This window comes from Daldinia childiae (assembly GCF_008694065.1).
Source record: "Daldinia childiae strain JS-1345 chromosome Unknown Scaffold5, whole genome shotgun sequence".
Lineage (NCBI taxonomy): Eukaryota > Fungi > Ascomycota > Sordariomycetes > Xylariales > Hypoxylaceae > Daldinia > Daldinia childiae.
Genome location: NW_022984646.1, coordinates 1,396,791 through 1,414,784, shown reverse-complemented (window position 1 = coordinate 1,414,784; position 17,994 = coordinate 1,396,791). Strand labels below are relative to the sequence as shown.

General features: G+C 44.1%; 5 protein-coding genes across 5 annotated transcripts; 4 read left to right on the top strand and 1 right to left on the bottom strand.

Moving 5' to 3' along the window:
* Window positions 1–978: 978 nt before the first annotated feature.
* On the top strand, window positions 979–1,711 carry GL218_05517 (FAD binding domain protein; the record flags this gene model as incomplete). Its single annotated transcript, XM_033582183.1, has 2 exons — window positions 979–1,245; window positions 1,301–1,711. The coding sequence occupies 2 exons, from the start codon at window positions 979–981 to the stop codon at window positions 1,709–1,711; spliced, it is 678 nt and encodes a 225-aa protein (XP_033434699.1).
* A 7,511-nt stretch (window positions 1,712–9,222) lies between these two features.
* GL218_05516 (DNA repair and recombination protein rhm52) lies at window positions 9,223–10,909 on the top strand (the record flags this gene model as incomplete). Its single annotated transcript, XM_033582182.1, has 3 exons — window positions 9,223–9,230; window positions 9,293–9,933; window positions 9,990–10,909. The coding sequence occupies 3 exons, from the start codon at window positions 9,223–9,225 to the stop codon at window positions 10,907–10,909; spliced, it is 1,569 nt and encodes a 522-aa protein (XP_033434700.1).
* A 616-nt stretch (window positions 10,910–11,525) lies between these two features.
* Window positions 11,526–12,307, top strand: GL218_05515 (Glutathione S-transferase 3; the record flags this gene model as incomplete). The annotated part of the gene is made up of 2 exons (XM_033582181.1): window positions 11,526–11,561; window positions 11,615–12,307. 2 exons carry the CDS (start codon window positions 11,526–11,528, stop codon window positions 12,305–12,307), a joined length of 729 nt encoding a protein of 242 aa, XP_033434697.1.
* Window positions 12,308–13,695: 1,388 nt separating this feature from the next.
* Window positions 13,696–14,805, bottom strand: GL218_05514 (uncharacterized protein; the record flags this gene model as incomplete). Its single annotated transcript, XM_033582180.1, has 1 exon — window positions 13,696–14,805. One exon carries the CDS (start codon window positions 14,803–14,805, stop codon window positions 13,696–13,698), a length of 1,110 nt encoding a protein of 369 aa, XP_033434698.1.
* Window positions 14,806–16,170: 1,365 nt separating this feature from the next.
* Window positions 16,171–17,799, top strand: GL218_05513 (Pisatin demethylase; the record flags this gene model as incomplete). The annotated part of the gene is made up of 5 exons (XM_033582179.1): window positions 16,171–16,958; window positions 17,016–17,076; window positions 17,131–17,364; window positions 17,435–17,486; window positions 17,534–17,799. 5 exons carry the CDS (start codon window positions 16,171–16,173, stop codon window positions 17,797–17,799), a joined length of 1,401 nt encoding a protein of 466 aa, XP_033434695.1.
* Between the last annotated feature and the right edge of the window lie 195 nt (window positions 17,800–17,994).

Genomic DNA, 17,994 nt, shown 5'->3' with positions numbered 1-17,994 from the left:
CAGCATACCACTGCACCACTAAAAGGTTATTTGGTAATGGATTTTATTCCATTACATTTTATTCCATTAATATTCTAATATACTAGAGCCTCATAATCAAGGCAACTGAATATTATTTTATGACGTCTAAATACAATCCCGGGGTCCCCATCCATCTTAGATATGAATTCGCAAGATTCGACCACTCGTCCATTTAGAGTCATCGTTGTTGGTGGTGGTATTGCTGGTCTTACGGCTTCTAATTGCCTACAACGAGCGGGCATTGATCATGTCGTCCTCGAGAAGCGCGTAGAGATCGCGCCTGCTGAAGGTGCTAGTATAACTATATATCCGAATTCCACACGAATATTGCACCAGATCGGTTGTCTAGAAGCGGTCGAATCAGTAGGTGCGCCGGTGAATGGACTAAAATTCCGGCTACCGGATGGGACTATTATATCGGATATTGCTTTATCTGAGCCCCTTAAAGAGAAGTATGTATGCGATAACCCCACAAGACCACTAGAGTATGAGCTGAATTATAATTGATATCAGCCATGGAATCTCTGAGGTCGTAATTGAACGGCGAAGATTATTGCAAATACTTTACGATAACCTCCCTACTAAATCACTAGTTAGGACGGGTTGCTCCGTTAAAGCGTTAAGACACGTTGAGGATGGCATCGAAGCTGTTCTTGCGGATGGAACGGTTGAGATAGGTGACATGGTAATCGGCTGCGACGGAGTGCATAGCTCTGTTAGGAGTATGATGTGGGATTATTCAAATAAAACTATTCCTGGTAGTATTACAACCAAGGAAAAGATGTGTAAGTAAACTGACAATATGTGCTGAATTACGTAGTGCTTTATACATACTTCTAGGAGACTAATAGCCAAATAGGTATGAAGGCAAACTGGAAAGTTCTTTTTTTAACCGGGCCTGCTATGCCGGAGCTCGGGTGTGATACTCATTTCGTATACAATACGCATTTTACGTTTATGGTCATATCACAACCAGACCACGTATACACGTTCGTAACCTTCCGTCTCGAAGAACCGGTCATATGGCCAAGGAGGACGTTTTATACCGCTCAAGATGCCGAAGAGCTGGCTGAGACGGTGGCCTCCTATCCTGTTTGCGAGTCACTGCTATTTGGAGAGTTGTGGCTCAAGCGTGAGCGCGCCTCTCTTGTGAATGTTGAGGACGGTGTGCTAGATAAATGGCATTATGGTCGAATTGTCCTTGCTGGAGATGCTGCTCATAAGGTATGTTGAACGATGTGGTATATTTTCTTACGTTTTTAATTGCTTAGAGAAACAGGTTACTATCAACATGGGTTTCGGCGGGAATTCATCAATCGAATCCATCGTAGCCCTTTGCAGCCAGCTAAAGAGTGAGATTGTATCTCACAAAGAGTCAAGTCTATCCTTAAGTACGCTAGAACGCGTATTTGAATCCTACCAGGCTAAGCGCCACGCACCAATGAAGATGATCATGAATCTCTCACTCTTCACCACAAGAATCCTAACTTGGGATACTCCACTAATCAAATTATTCGCCCGATGGATTTTCCCATGGCTCCCCAAACGATATCTAATTGACCAATTCAGTAAGATCATTAAGGGGGGACCAAAGCTTGATTATATCGGGATGGATAATTTTCCGCGTGGCCGGCTGGCATGGGAGGATGAAGCGACGACCGATAATTCTAACGATGAAGATTTGGAATAAGAATTTGTTCCTATGCCTTAGTGCCTTGAGAGAGAGAGAGTGAAAAACAGTAACCATTTATATCTATATCAATATAGATGGAATATTGAACTATCATATGAGTATGGTATCAACAATTTCTGTGATGTTACATGCCTCACAAGCCCTTATAGAAACTGTAACTAATATTCGATGTACTAATTTAAAGTATAGTAATTCTCCTATTGTTGTAATCAAACTTTGACAGCCAAAACTTCGGGTGAATGACCTTTCTTATAGGCTATTAAATCGACACTTGAACTCTGATTCTAGCCTGCTGTGGACTAGTTCGTTAACAATACTTCATGACGGAATCGAATATACTTATTTTGATAGTATTTAGATATAGCATCTAAGAGATACTCCATAATCTGGGCTCCGTGCTTTTTATTACTTTTTATGTTACGCATCTTGTGTAGCCGTGTTACTAGAACCTCATATTATCTCTTATAGGGGAAATATACCCCCTTTCCCCCACGTTCCACGCCAAGACATCGTGTACTGTACTTACCCTGATAAGATGCTTCATGTAGCAAGGGAATAATGTCGTGATTGCGGGAAGAGCTTTAAAGCCTACCTAATCTACATAGTTACCCGAGCGCACGGATATACATGCACGTAATATTCATTGCCCGGATACGACGGGATGCTTCCACCATACCGCGCGATTCATAGCTTGATGTTGTAAGTAAAAGGGAATTATCACATGTCAATTAGAAATATGATGTTTATCATAAAGCAATAATCAAACGACGGAATCAAGCACCTGAGTAAGAACCACTCTCACCATTACGACCGAATACGACTGTTGCTTACTCAAGTATTTCTTGTTTGGAGAATCAATTTAAAACTTCATAATCCCCGTACTACAGATTTACAGTTGCCTTAGATCGCCCCGCTTCTGATTTCCGATTCCAAAAGGAGTTTTCCGCCCTAGTTTTTTAGTTCCTGGTTTTAGTTTAGCCTTCTTAAAAGCAAGATGTTAGAAACTGAGGTCCACATACGGAATACCGGGACACATAAAAGAATGTTTTATCAGACAAACAAGGGTATTTAGCAAAAAAAAATATTGGACGAGCAGGGAGTTGAACCCTGGACTTCTCGCAATTTTAGCACCAAAGATGCGAAGCGAGCACTCTACCACTGAGTTACACGCCCTATGACGGGAAAGAAAAGAAACAGGAATATTTCCGCTTCATCTGATTGGTTGAAAAGCTTACAATAAGCATTTATATTCTCTTTAGATAGCTTAGATCTTTAAGCGCTAACATGACTTCATGGTCTTGGTAATAACTATATGAATGACTCTCTACTATGTAGGTAACCATGTTCTCCCCGAGACTCTTAATAAGTGGAAGTGGTTACTGACAGCCTGCCACCCTCAATCGTAAGAATTAAACCGTTGCAGTAAGAACCTGCTCGGCTTGCAAGATATAGCAAACTTCCTCCCATGTCCTCTTCGCTACCAAACCGTCTAGAAGGAATGGCTCCCATTTGATCGAGAGGCTCTGAACTTGGGTCTCTTCCAACGAGGAAATCATTGGCCAGTTCGCTCGGGAATACTAGGTATGATAAGATCAGCCACCATATTATTATTGGATAATGCAATAAATCATCTGATCGCAATGACTTACATCCGGGCGCAAGTGCATTCACCCTGATTTCATATTGGGCAAGATTGGTGCTGGCGTGTTTGGCAAGTTGGCCTATGGCGGATTTGCTTCCAGCATACGCGGGTGAGGAAAGCCTATCACGACTAAAACCAGACAAACTCCCTGTAACAATGGCTTGACTGGGGATCGAAAGGACATTGCTACCTTCTTGAGCCGGGGCTCCAAAACCTCCCTTCAGAGCATTCTTGTTTCCAGCATCAAGAAGCTCTAGGAAAGCTATCAATGTAAAATATGTTGCAGTAACGTTTACATGGAAAGTGTTTGTAAAATCTTCCATTGAGACTTCCTCGAATAGAGTTTTTGAAGTTGTTGAATCGTGAAGTCCGGGTTGAAGGAGTTGATGGGTCCTATAACACCTGAGTTGGCTACAAGCAGATTGATGTAGCCTACGTCATTTTTAATAAATTCAACAGCAGACTGGAGCGATAATTTAGAGGTAATATCGCATACTATAGGCACGAAACTTGGGTGGTGAGAAGCCGCATTCTCAAGAACAGCCTTTCGTCTCCCAAGTATATAGACCTTTTTCGCTCCCGCTCCCGCAAGAGCCTTGGCCATCATAAAACCAAGACCTACGACACATTAGATCGAAACAAATAATTAGTTACGAGTTTCTTACCAGTAGCACCTCCCGTAACAACAGCTACCATGCCGTCAACTCGAAATAAACTTGTGGTCTCCATGATGATATATTTATATATATAAAACAATATTCCTTAAAGTTATAAAGTTATAAGAAGAAACGACAACAGGTAAGAGTTACTATAGAAAGGAGATAAAGCTACATTCTCGTCATAGACCTTATATGAGAGAAGTAAACAGTGACATAATCGAAAATTGTTCTTGTAAGGTATCCTAAACTCCGCGCCAAGTTGTAAATCCCCATTACCTTCTGCGAGTAAGTATGTAAGAACCATGGGTCACTTAATACCGGGACATACCAATTATTCTAACTAAGGCTTGCGTGGCCTTGTTTTAGACGAGCTCGACGCATATGCGTCGGATAGACGTACAAAAGCACAAGCGGAGATATTTCATAGAGAATTGATATATCAACTCGCATTGCTACAATAGAGTATAACTTGGAATAGTTCCCGTAATCTCTGAAACACCTGCCTCGTATAAATCAACTTATTAAAGTGTGTAGTTAAGTTAATGACTTCGGGGAGTTTCTATATCTAGCCAAAACAACTGAGTGATGTTAGCATTTGTTAACTCCTTCGAGCAACTATCTCCACTAATATCGTTGCATGCCTCGGGGCTTGGCCCGAAATGCGCTTTGAACAACAATAGTGGAGCACGGGGGAGTACCTAAACAGTCAATTCTATCAAGTTAAAAATGACGACAACTATGAATAATTCTCGTCTTGGACAGAAACATATATCATGAGCTTATTAGATTTAATTGATTAGATCTAATTACTCAAGTACCTAAGTTAAAATAAACAACCAAGTAGTAAGGCTAGTAGGTGGTAGCTTAGCAACGCATTTGGTTAGGCACAACTGTTGAAGCCAAGCCTTCCTTATCTAATGGCTGTACTCAACCATTCGCCTTCGAGTGCCGAGCCTTCATATATTTCCTATTTAAGTAGTCTTACCTACGATGGAACCTGGGGGAACGGTCGAGACGTAATAACCCTGCTAAAATTTAAGCAATATAATAGAAATGATAGCTCAGTACTGGCTATTGCTACGAGTAATAGATCCAAGGCCAGCGGAGATAAATGTATCCCCACATAAACATAAGTCCGATGAAATGCATAGTTAACTGCGGATAGGAAGTAGTCCTATTGGCCGGTATGTCTCCGGATGCGATGAAAAAGGAAGTTCTGAAAATCACTTATGTGCTCATGATGCATAAGAAAAAAGTAAAGGGAGATAATAATGAAGGTCACCGATCTTCTGCAGTTCTAACTTCGTGTACAGTACAAGATAGTAAAGAATTATAAATCGAAACCCAAGACTATATTAACACGCCCGTCTCTTACTCATTACGTGTGCCAAGTAGAGATTCAAGTGTTTTGAATTAGTAACCATGAGTGTTTAATATAACTATGCTAGAGTACTTAGGTAGATAATCTACACAATGAATCCCCGAAAATAGCTATGCCCCTAAGGTCGCCATTCTCTATTATTCAAGCGTAAAATCATATTAATCTTAAATCTGAATGACCATCTTCTTATACCCAGGCACCTAACATTAAGTACCTAAAGTACCTGGTTAATACCAAACCATTGAAAACGTAGGTACCTGATATGCCAATAATTCCCATCGAATTTAAATTGTAATGCCATGCTCTAGTTGAAAGATTCATAGTAATTGAAAGTCCGCACAATAACTTCTTCTTTCTTATACATTGTCCTTGAATAAAACCATGTTTGAGATAGCAGACGAAAATCCTAGTAGGTATCAGGATTATATACAAGACATCTAGAACAAAGGACATATTCAGTATGAATAGACGTAGATTCTTGTAGCTAAGTTAGAGTTCCTTGCGAAACAATGAAGTTGTTTTTGTGTGCTTGGTTCACCTCGTGATAGCCGGAATATCAAACTGATTGTTTTCATTAACTACCTTATTCTACAATCTCTTTCTGATAGGTGTGTACTAGAAACACTTCGCTTGTTTATTTATTGTTCCGATACGACAATTTTGTCAAGCTTTCACTTGTTGTATTAACAATGTCCCAGGAAGTGTATTTAATGATGTGTAGAGTAGCAGCTCAAAATTCCACGAAATCACTCATCTCATCACCATCATCTACTCTCCAACAGAATCACTCGGCCAACACTTCTCTTCCCAACTGACAAATTAATAACTTATTAACCATTGTACTTGACGAGGAGGAAATCGCTCAAGATGTCTATTAGCTCCACGTCTACTCAGCATGAGCGTAAAAGCGGATATAGAATAAGGAACGAGACTGATATCGGCGAAGACGCCCACATTGGTGAAGGCGAAGACTACAAGCCATCGAACATTCTTAATATGGCAGACGCGAAAAAAGCGGAAGCACGGGGAGATTCTCGTAGCTTCATCATGGGGGAAATATCCGCCGGAGGACTCTTGAGATTGAAGAGAGAGAGAAGTTGCTCTTGAAGAGTTGAAAGCGGAAAAGAAAAACATAAACAGATAAACGTTAGCCCATAAACAGAGCAGCAATATCCGCTGGGCGCTCATCGAAGTCGAAGACTGGGGGTTAGCGATTAGAGAAGGGTTGCTCCCTGACGGAACCCCCCTCCAGTTTAGCAAGTACTTCATTACACATTAGGGGGAGCCGTCGAGAAGGCCGAAGCTGCCATGGCCCTCGCTAAAATAGCGCTCAGAGCTACTCTTAATATTTCATATATTAGGACCTCTCTCTCAAACTTCACTCGATCTTGTCGGGGTACCATTTTCGAACTTGATGGCTACCCACGCTACGATCACGAAGGAACTACAGAAGCTGGAGAAAAGAATAAAGATGTGGAGGGAAATTGCCAAAAATCGTGGGGTTCCAGTCAAAGAAAAAGGCAGCTCCTTCAATGTGGAAGACGATCTATGGCCAATCCAGCGGATCCATACTTCAACGCGAGCGAGAGGTACGTGCGATTCTAGGACATGAAATTGAGCAAACATAGATACCGCCACCACAATTGATGGAAAGAGCATTGACGGTAAGGCGATCCTGGATCGGTATTACAACTACTTGAATCAATATCGTGCAACTTCTACGCAGCTGTGGGAACGCCCGACGACAAGAAATATAGGCCCAACAGTAAAGAAGTACAAGATAAGCTCCAAGAAAGACGGGTAAAAAGACTGCAGGCGGCTAAAGAGGAAAGGGCCAAGAGAAAGGCACAGCGGGAATTGACCGAACAGAGAAAGGCGAGGTCCGAGTTGAGGGAAGATATCGTCAGAAAGGCAAAGCTAGACCGAAAAGACTTCGAAGACAGAAAAAGAAAGAGGGCGGAGGGAGCCACAGAGGATTTGAGGCTCGGATTCTATAAATCTCCGCCCGATAGCCCAGAAGTCAGAGATGGGGAGTCAGATCCAAAGCGGCCTCGGTTTATCCCACCAGTCGTAGTAACGCCACCAACGCGGTTAGGGCTGAAAACACCTCCAGTTGATGAAACGCGATCAGAACCACCAACGCCAGTAAAAAAGGGAACGATACCAACGTCAATGCCAACGCCGCCGCCAACGCCGCCAACGCCGACACCGGTCAGAACAGAGACAAAGCGTGTAAGACCGAGTTGGCCAGTGAAACATGATATACCAATTAGGCCGCGTAAGCAGACACCACCGCCAATGCCGGAATGGGTCAAGAAACTTGTGAGTGGTGTAAATAAAGGCTGAATAACTCAAGTCTCTCATAACAGCCTTGCCTGAAGTCAGGCTACTAAAGTTTTTAGTGTTGCATCGCGAGATCTAGTCAACTCATTCATACGAACCTTGGAATGGATTGTCTCTCAGATCTCTAGGCCGTTGAAGCACTACCTAATATAGCTTAATTACCTGTTTTCCTAGTTACTTTTAGTCATAATTGATGTTGTTGTTTATATGAAAGCCAACCGCCCCTGAGATATGAGAAGATGTGCAATGGTTACTGAAGCTTTTACTAAGTTAAGTTCAATTAGAACAAGGGTACTCCAAGAAACTTAGTTTGAACCTTTCGAGACCCTCATATAAATGAATGTGTTAATCGACAATACGATAAAGAGAACAAGAGCTAAGAACTAAGATATGTGGGTGTAGAACCAGTCATATATAGTCTCTTTCAATAATAACTTGGGAGTAAATTTTCTGTGGCCTGACGAAATGCACCTAAGTAAGTGAATCCCCGATTTATCTCCGCTCATATTGCAAGCTAAAAGGCAAACTAAGGGCCAACTGCAATATCTTGGCACCACAAGATAAACACGGCCGCGTAGTGTAGTGGTTAGGTATGTCTCCCTCAAAATACCTGCTTGTCTTGAGCTAGGTCACTAACAAAGAAACAGCACGCAGGATTTTGATTGATATCAAGCTTTCCTGAGACCTGAGTTCAATCCTCGGCGGGGCCTATTCAACGCAATGTGGCGAATATTTTTTGTTACTTTCTTCGTTGAGGTACACGGAACCGGCAGACTTTTCGGTATCGGTTTATGTCAAGACGAAGTAGTATGTGAAGTAGTATGTGTCTTTTTTTCTTTACGTCTTAGAGAGGAATGTTTTAAATTTGGTCAAAGAAGTTGGAAATGTTATCAAAGAAGCTGTTGTGTAATTATGCCCTTGATCACTTTACGATTACGGTGAGAGGTTGAAACACTTTGAACATAATAAGACCATTAAGTATTCGGTTTAAAAATTGATAAATACCTAAAAATGGGGTATATCTACCAAATTTGGCAAGTGACCTTTTCTGACCTTGGCCTTATGAAGGTCGTTCAAGGGAAACTCATCTTAGAAGAAAAGAAGAAAAGAAGAAGCAAAGACGAATTTTGTGGTGTATGATAGATTAGGTAAGCAAGCGTGACTTAGTACCTTCGTACCTCCTTGCGAGGACTTGACAATGTGGGTCAGGTGACCTGGTGTCTGCCTACGCGCCGTCATGCATGTGATATGACTAAGAGTGGGGAAGTAATTCTATCCTTTTTTAGGATTAGGTTCAATCAACGCGCATTGCACGTAACATCCGCATTACATCCGCGTATCCCTCTATTTAGTGTCCATTTGTGGAAATCGGCAACATTATTCCAAGTTTGTCTCATCTATATATTGCATTTGCTTCTAGTAGTGTGCTGAAGCACATTTACGAGTTCGATGATACTTATTCCGCATTAATAATTCTGTCACGATGCCTGCGTATGTTTTTCCATTCATTATCCCATTTATCCTCGAACGCGTCTGAGCTGACATGCGACTAGTCCGGGTGACCAGCACAACGGCATCGCCAATCCCTTCGAGGAGGCTAAACCTCGAATCTCTGAATATACTGCCACACAAATTGCGACGCTACAATCAAGGTTGGAGAAGCAGCTTGGTCCCGAATACCTTTCCGCACGTAGTGGCCCATCCGGCCAAAAGGTTCACTATATCGCCGCCGAGAAATGCATCGCTCTCGCCAATGAGGTCTTCGGTTTCAATGGATGGTCGTCTAGTATTCAGAATATCCAGGTTGATTTCGTCGACGAGAATCCGCAAACCTTCAGGATATCTCTTGGCCTATCTGTTATCGTTCGAGTAACACTCCGGGATGGCACCTATCACGAGGATATCGGCTATGGACACATAGAAAACTGTAAGGGAAAGGCGGCGGCCTTTGAAAAAGCCAAGAAAGAGGGAACTACGGATGCCTTGAAACGTGCGTTGCGGAACTTTGGCAATGTTCTTGGCAATTGTATCTACGATAAGGATCTAGCCAAGGTTACAAAGATGAAGGTTGGCCCGGTCAAATTTGACGAAGAAAACCTGCATCGCCATTCCGATTTTGCCAAGAAGGAGCCCAATGTTGTGAAGGTGGAGCCGAAGAATACCGCTGACAAGAACGTTGAGATGACTGCGCATGGTGGGTTTGACTCCGACGGCATCGATTGGACGGATGCTGATGTTTTGGATTTGTAGTTTCAAACTTACTGGACGAGGACTTTGGGGATTTTGATTTCGCCGAATTTGGCGTTACAGATGAGGGCCACCCCGATGAGGTAGTGCTACCTGGTTCTCATATAATGAGTTCAAATGAGAAGTCACAAACTCTACCCACTGGTAATAGCGGTGATCGCAATACACCATCTGCAAATAATGCATCAAAGCCCATGCAGCCGCCCCCGAAGCCGGCTGCTCAACCCCCTAGACAGCCCCAAACCCCTAACCAACCACCGCAACGGACAGGGGGTACTTTCCAAGGTCGTCCCAATCCACAACAATACCCCAGACCCGCTCCCCATATTAATAACCAAGTTCAACAAGCAACAGCTAGCAACAGAATAAGTACGCCCCCGCCGAACAGTACGGCGCCGGCAGAAGTCTCATTCTTCTCGGCTCGGTCGATCAAGAAGCTACCAGAAGACGCACCTCCAGATACTGCTATTATCGCGGCACAAGGCATAAAGCCATTCGATCCTCGCCTAGACAGTCCCTCGATTCGGAAGACGCCGGGCATCGACCACAACTCGTCCAAGCCAGTGTCCAGGACTGGTCAGCATGTCGCTCCCCTTAAAAGAGAGCAGGAGCAACAGCGTGGTCCGGGAGGTGCTCCGGCCGGTGGCGGTTTTACCAGCGGGGGTGCATCTGGCCCTGGCAGGCCAGGTATCGGGAATGTTAGGAATCCCGCACTAAATCACGCGAGACAGATCGGTGCTCCGGGAAGTGCAGGCAGTCCGTTGGGAAATAGAGGTCAATATCGACCGTTAACGGTGAAACGACCGGCTCCTTCCGGGCCCGAACCTGGTAATAGGGCACCGTTGACGGAAGTTACCTCAAATGGCTCTGTCCAGGGCGGAGGAGATGGAGGAGTTGATCCCAAGAGGCAAAAGACTTCCTGATTAGGCAGTATTTAAGGTGATGTGTCTCGCTTGTTTGTTCGGTTGTCGCGGGTTACGATAAAGGCAAGGCAATTGTGTTCTTTATAGGTGGCAATGTTCGGCGTTTGGAGTATATATGCTGGCTCTGACTAGAGAGCCGCATTACTAGATTCGTTAGTGCTAATGTTGCATTCAATTTCATGACCTTGGACCTGTGCATTTGACCAGCATCTATTAGCGTGGTTAAAGTAACATACTGAGTTGTTTCTCGACTAGTATTCTTTAGCTAACGTTATCTAAATACTGTATGGTATATCCTAAGGTAAGCTGATAAAGGTCGAGCAAAACGTCACGATGGTTCTATATCGAAAGCTGAAGATGACGGAGTCAGCCATAATGTTAAGCTAATCCCTGCCTCAGCTGTGTATCTAATCAAGTAAGACTCCTAAATGAGGTAACACGACGACTTTTGATTGGCTAAAACATGCTTGTAGTAGTAGAGCTTCTATATATACCAAATGACCCACCTATAGGAATGTATGTATAAATACCTCTCATTAGACCAACTTGAATGATTCAAGTTCAAGATCTTACTTTAGAGAATAAGAGTATCCTACTCTACTAATCGTCGACAAATATGGCCGACAACAAGCCCACGCTCCACCACTTAGAGGTCAGTTTATTAGACAAGTAATGAGTACCTAGATTAACAAAAGCAAAACATAGGACTCTCAATCTCATCTAATACTATGGCTGCTCGAGGAAATGGGTATCGAGTACAACCTCGTGCTCCATAACCGCGTAAACAAGCGCTCGCCCCCCGCCTTGCACGCGCTCCACCCCCTCGGCAAATCACCCACGCTAGTTACGCCCTCGGGCCGTCTGATCACGGAGCGCAGCGCCATCGCCCTTTGGCTTATCAACACGTACGATGCAGGCGCGCCGTTCCGCCTCCCGCCGCCCCCGGCCTCGTCGCCCGACGACGACGCTGTGCGCGAGGAGCAGCTGATCTCGCTGGGCGGCGCCACTCTCAATCCCCTGCTGCTCCTTAAGCTAGTGTTCGGGCAGCTAGTTGCGCAGACGCCCTTTTTCGTGCGCCCATTTGTTCGTGCTATTCGCTACTTTCTCGACAGCGCCTTTTTGGACGCCGAGCTAGCTACGGTGTTTGGGTTTCTGGATGCGCAGCTGGAGAAGGATGGGGAGGATGGGAAGACTTCTACGCGTGCTTACTTCTTGGGTACGGACGGCCCGACGCGCACTGACTTCGCGCTCATGTGGTATGTCGACTGGGCGTTCCAGTCCAAGTGGGTGGATTTTGAGAAGTACCCCCGCGTTAAGGAGTGGCATGCTAGGTGCACTAGCAGGCCGGCGTGGAAGAGGGCGCTGGAGAAGGGGAATGGATACGATGTGAGCGGTTAGAGATTGTAAGAGTCTAAGTACATGATGAATAATTATGAAGTTACGAATCTCAACTCTGGCGTGCGAAGGCTTAAATTGGTACGAAGTATAGTGGTTGAATGAGGCGGGCTTGATCGGTAGTCTGAGCAAAACACATCCTCCGGTATACTGTACAAATAATACTTGCAATACACTCGATATTATTAGCTTAAAAGATGTAGTGGATAAATAAGATCATTGGCCATAATTGAAAATGCAACAGTTGCATATACCTATGTACATTTTATACAACAGGTTAAACGATATTTGCTCCGACCGAACATATCACAATTAATGAATATATGGTTTAAAGAAAACAGTATATATAAAAGGTTGGTTACACCATCGGGTCATTTTTCTAGTCAACTCGTGTTTGTAAGATATTCTTTTCTTTTTTTTATTTAAAAAAAATACATGTACATCTTAATGGCTCCTTATCTTGTCGCTCTTTTCGCAATACGGCGTTGACATTTATATTTTATATTACATCATTTAAAAGTTGTTTTTACTTGAAAGAAGAAAAAAAAGTTGTACACAATAGACCCTTCGTAAACTCACGGCATAATTAGGCTCTTCACAGAGCGACACATTATATCTCGTCCCGCCTAGCAGCTTACTCTTATCACATAGAATGAGCTTTAGACTGCTCGGTCATGACATTCTTCTCCGCTTGCTGATCTACCTGCCTTTGATGCAGCAGTGCGATGTTGTCCCGTTTCAGAGCGGCCTCTTCACTCTCCCATCGTAGCTTATCCTGGTGCTCCTGCTCGCGCTTTCGTCTCTTCTCCGCTTCTGCCCGTATCCTTCTATACTCTTTTTCAATATCGTCTGGAATCCCAATGGCGCCTTGTGGCTGTTATGCCCCTAATTCTGCATAGTACCGGTCTACGCAATGTTTGGTTCTCAAAAGTCCCTCTAGCTGCTGATGGTCGCTAGTATGCGACCGGTAAAACTTCATGTACATGGTGGGCGAGAAGAAAAGACGCTTCCCGTTTTGGTCCCAGTCTACGAAAACATTGTCCTCATGGTTAATGATAGACCACATAATAACGTCAAGAAGGGCAAGGGTGATGTTGTATGAATTTTCGAGTGCGAGGAATAGCGGATTTTTGCCTTACCATTTGTCATGGGGGCTGAGCTTTCCTGCCTTCAACGCTAGAAGTGTTGATTCCATCTCGGAGGTGCTTCTCGTCCCATCACATTTGTACGCTAACTCCTGAATCGGGGTCCGACCGTCGTGCTCAGGCCTGCTGCTGGGAAAGCTGGTACTATACCCTGCCTTTATGAGCGCAGCTACAACATTCTAGCCGCTTCGTGGAGACTGCCGTCGGTATTTCTGAATTTCGCCTTCAGCAAGGGCTTGACAGTCTTTAAACTACCAGCTTGGGCGGCATAGTATAAGGCTGTCCTGTCCCAATGGTCACGAGCTTCACTGATTCCGGATGTGTAATCAGGCATTCGATGATAGGTGGGGATCGACCAGATAAAACAGCAGAAAAGCCGGGACGACATTCTGCATTCTGTCCGAGAATGAGCGCATTGATTAGACTCAGAACTGTATCCTCGTCTGACTTGACCACAACCGCATCAGCAAAAGCATATGTCAGGATCTCTCGAGTCGCACCGCTGCTAGCGAGCTTCTTCAACAAACTCACGTTTCCAGCTCTAGCTGCAATCTTGAGAGCTTCCGCCTTGTTGTAATTTACGTTGGCCTCCCTAGATCCTAGTATCATATCGATGAGAATCTCCGAAGAGCGTCCTGAGACGTAAGCCTGAATCGCTCGGATAAGAGCAAGCATTACAGTCTCGCTACTTGGACCCCGTTCTAGTAGGAGCTCAGTGAGCCAGATGTTGCAGTCGTCGGGAGCATGCCAGTCATCCGAATGCTCTATTATACCCTTGAAAGTCATATCAACGGCAGCTGGATTGGCTGACGTCGACAGCAGTTCAATAGCGTCGCTCTCAAACAGCCTCACGGCCTGACAGAACGCCCCGTGTTCGAGGAAGAATTGGATAATCTCCAGACCCTCTGCTTTAAAGAGCTGATCCCCTCCTGAGATAGCTTCAGCTAATCCGGCGTTAATGGAAGGGATTGACACTCCCGACTGAACTAAAAGCTCTAGGATGTCAATGTGTTGGAATCTCGCAGCTAATGCAAGTGCTGTAGCCTTCAGATCATCGATAGCCGAGGTATCTCCCCTGGTGCCGGCAAGTACCAACTCGATTATTCGCATTCTTAATGCAGGATCGCCTACTCTCATCGTAGGCTCTAAAGCACTCCTGAGCGATTTTACTTGCGGGCGATAGGAGATGAGTAATTCGAGGATTTTCGCCCGTCCTTCTGCCGCCACAAGCGCGAGGGGACGGCCGTCACAGGAGTTGACATCCGCACTCCCTTTTGTTAGAAAGAGGTCGACTAATTCATATCGAGACTTATCGTCGCCAACCATTGATACACGATCGAGGCTCCGAACTAGCATATCATTCAAATGTTCGCCGTGTAGACCTGCTAGAATCAGGGGTTCGACCGTTCGGTGTGCGACTTATCACAAGTAAATCCTAAAGAGAAGAAGCTTAATAGCTGGGTAGCCAGCTATTAGAGTTATACACGAGTTTACGAGGGTTATTGTATCGGATTTTTTCCATGGCCCAGTTAGGAAATATTTTTCGCCCAAATAGGAGGGCACCCCTGTGGGGCTACTATAATATCCCGAATTTATTGCTATTATATAATTAAATATACTAGTTGCTTGATCCCGTCCGCGCAAGCGCGTTACCGGGGGGGGGGGGAGCGAGGCCCTCACTTTTTTAGAAAACAAATATATGCATCACCTAAAAACTGCCCTGAGAAACTACTATTGTTATAGATGAACCTCTGACCTAGTATAGTAGTTAGGTGCAAATTTAAATAGAAGAATTCACCCCATGCCTAAAGGAGAAATAACTATCGAATAGCTTACCGGGTTACTTACATCGACGATAGGATGCATTCGAAAATATACTATGACAAGTCATTTATAGATCCAAGTGTCTAGAACATGAAAGCCAAGATAATCACATGAATATTGGCTCTGAGTTCTACTTGATCGAAAACCAATCGAGATCTTTATGAGTGCGGCTAAGGCAATGATACTACCGCTACTTCCCAATAACCCACTAACAGGAATGTATTAATGCTTTAGCGTTCTTGATAATAGACGCAACGATAATAGGTAAATATGACCTGTCATTTTGTGTAACTATAAGAAAAAAGCAAATGTTTATACTGTGGGGATTTTCACCGGTCAAAGAATCACTCCTAACTTTCCAAGCGTTGTGGTGTGAACTATGTAGTGTGATGGCAGTATTACCAGGTGAAACATCATAAGGGCTTATATATACCTACATTAGAGCAAATCGGATATTATGAATAGCTAACCTACCTATCATTCAGGAATCCCCTTCCGCCGACTTGCCTACCGGGTGCTTCTCTTTTTCGTTTCTGCACATTCTGTCTCCAACTCCAAATAATGTTGAGGTACCAATCATACACTCATATAGCTATAGTTATGGTATGTATGTATCATTGGCTAGGTCTGTATTGGCCATGGACACCTCACCTACTGCCAAGAACTTGGTTTAGGGGGTAGTAGTGGATAGTCCGCATTCAGTTACCTGTATCATGATATTATACTTGCGCTCATTTCATAGATCTAAACCGGTTTATATATATCTTGACTGCCAACTTAGGACGATATAAAGTAGATACCCATCCTCCTTGCCGCATAGAAACCGACCTCCTTCGATATAATTGCACTTGTGGGATCTTTGAAGTATACTCGAAGAAGTTTCTCTACACTACCAATATGGGATTCCTGTCCATTGATATCATAGGTCCTCTAAGACTAGCTACAGTATGCGTGGGTTTCGCTTCTTTGCTTTCATTATGGCTCATCATTACAACTATCGTGGCATGGTATCGACTTCGACACATACCCGGCCCATTCTTTGCCTCGTTATCTCACCTTTGGGTAGCGAAACGCATATTCTTCAATACGCTCAAGAAGGACTTCACCGGGCTCGCAAAGTACGGGACCCTAGTACGGATAGCGCCCAATTATGTAGTGACCAGCGATCCAAATGTCCTTCGCCAGATTGCATCAGCCCGAAGTACCTACGGTAAAGATGAGTGGTATGAAATGATTAAATTTGATCCAGAGCATGAGAACATGGTTACTTTACTCGAAAACCATGCGCATGACCAGCGTAAAGCAAAGACTATTAAAGGGTACAACGGACGAGAGAATGCCGATCTCGAATATGCTATTAATAAACAGATTGCCCACCTCATCGATGTCATCAGGGGCAAGTATCTATCGGGGCCTGAAAATCGAGCTCGTTGTGTCGATTTCGCTTCTTTATCCCGTTACTTTACTCTAGATGTGATCACCCGGCTTGCGTATGGCCAAGCATTTGGCTTCCTAGACGCTGACGGGGATTTATATGAATACACGACCAAGATAGACAAGGCGCTCAGGATTAATAACCTTTGCCAGGAGGTTCCATTTCTTAAGCGGATAATATTTTCCCGTCCCTTCCACGCATTATTCGGCCCACAGCCAACCGACGAAAAGGGCATTGGGAAGATTGTGGGGTAAGTTAGGGCCGTCTCTGTCAATATCTTGATGGTATATCTTATATTATATATTAGGCTCACGCATAAGATTATTGGAGAAAGATTCCGAGATGCGAACCCTCCGGATGACATGATGGTAAAGTTATATACTCAAGCAGAATTTAGTCCTCTCACTCAATAACAACATTAGGGGTCGTTCATTCGCCACGGCATGACAGAGGATGAATGCAGGAGCGAAGCTATGCTTCAGATTCTGGCTGGGGCGGATACGACAGCAGTAGCTATTCGTACTACGCTGATGTATATCGTGGCCACGCCTCGGGTATACTCACGGATTAAGACATTGATCAAACAAGGCGTGGAGCGCAACGAAGTATCTACCCCTATCACATACGAGGAAGCTCAAAAACTGCCCTACTTGAAGGTATACCTATTTTATTCTATTTAGCTACGCTCATGCTTTTTTATATAAGACTTATCCAATCATTTAATAGGCAATCATCCTAGAAGGCATTCGAATGCGAAGTCCCTCAGTATACGGGCATTGTAAGTATAGATTGTCATGTCTGGCATAATTTACTAACGTCCAGCAGACAAGAAAACTCCACCGGAAGGGGATACGATCAACGGGATTTTTATTCCTGGCGGTACTGCAGTCGGCCACAACTCCCTAGCAATGGCTCGCAGCGAAGCCATATTCGGCGAAGACGTCGAGGTGTTCCGACCAGAGCGTTTCCTCGAGTGTGATGAGAAAACCAAGGCCGAAAGAGCGTCTACAATAGACATTTTTTGGTCACGGCCGGTGGACATGTGCCGGGAAGCCGATTGTTATGATAGAGCTTCACAAAGTCTTCTTTGAGGTTAGAGAACTTTCTTATACTCGTGTCTCTATTCCTACCTCCCCATGACCTAACGTGTGCTGATCAATATTTAATTTAGTTACTTCGCGTATTCGATTTCCAGCTAACCAATCCTGAGAAAGGCTGGGATGAAAATGTATACTTCGCATTTTTCCATTGGAACATGTGGGTGACGATCACGGAGGCCGAAATAT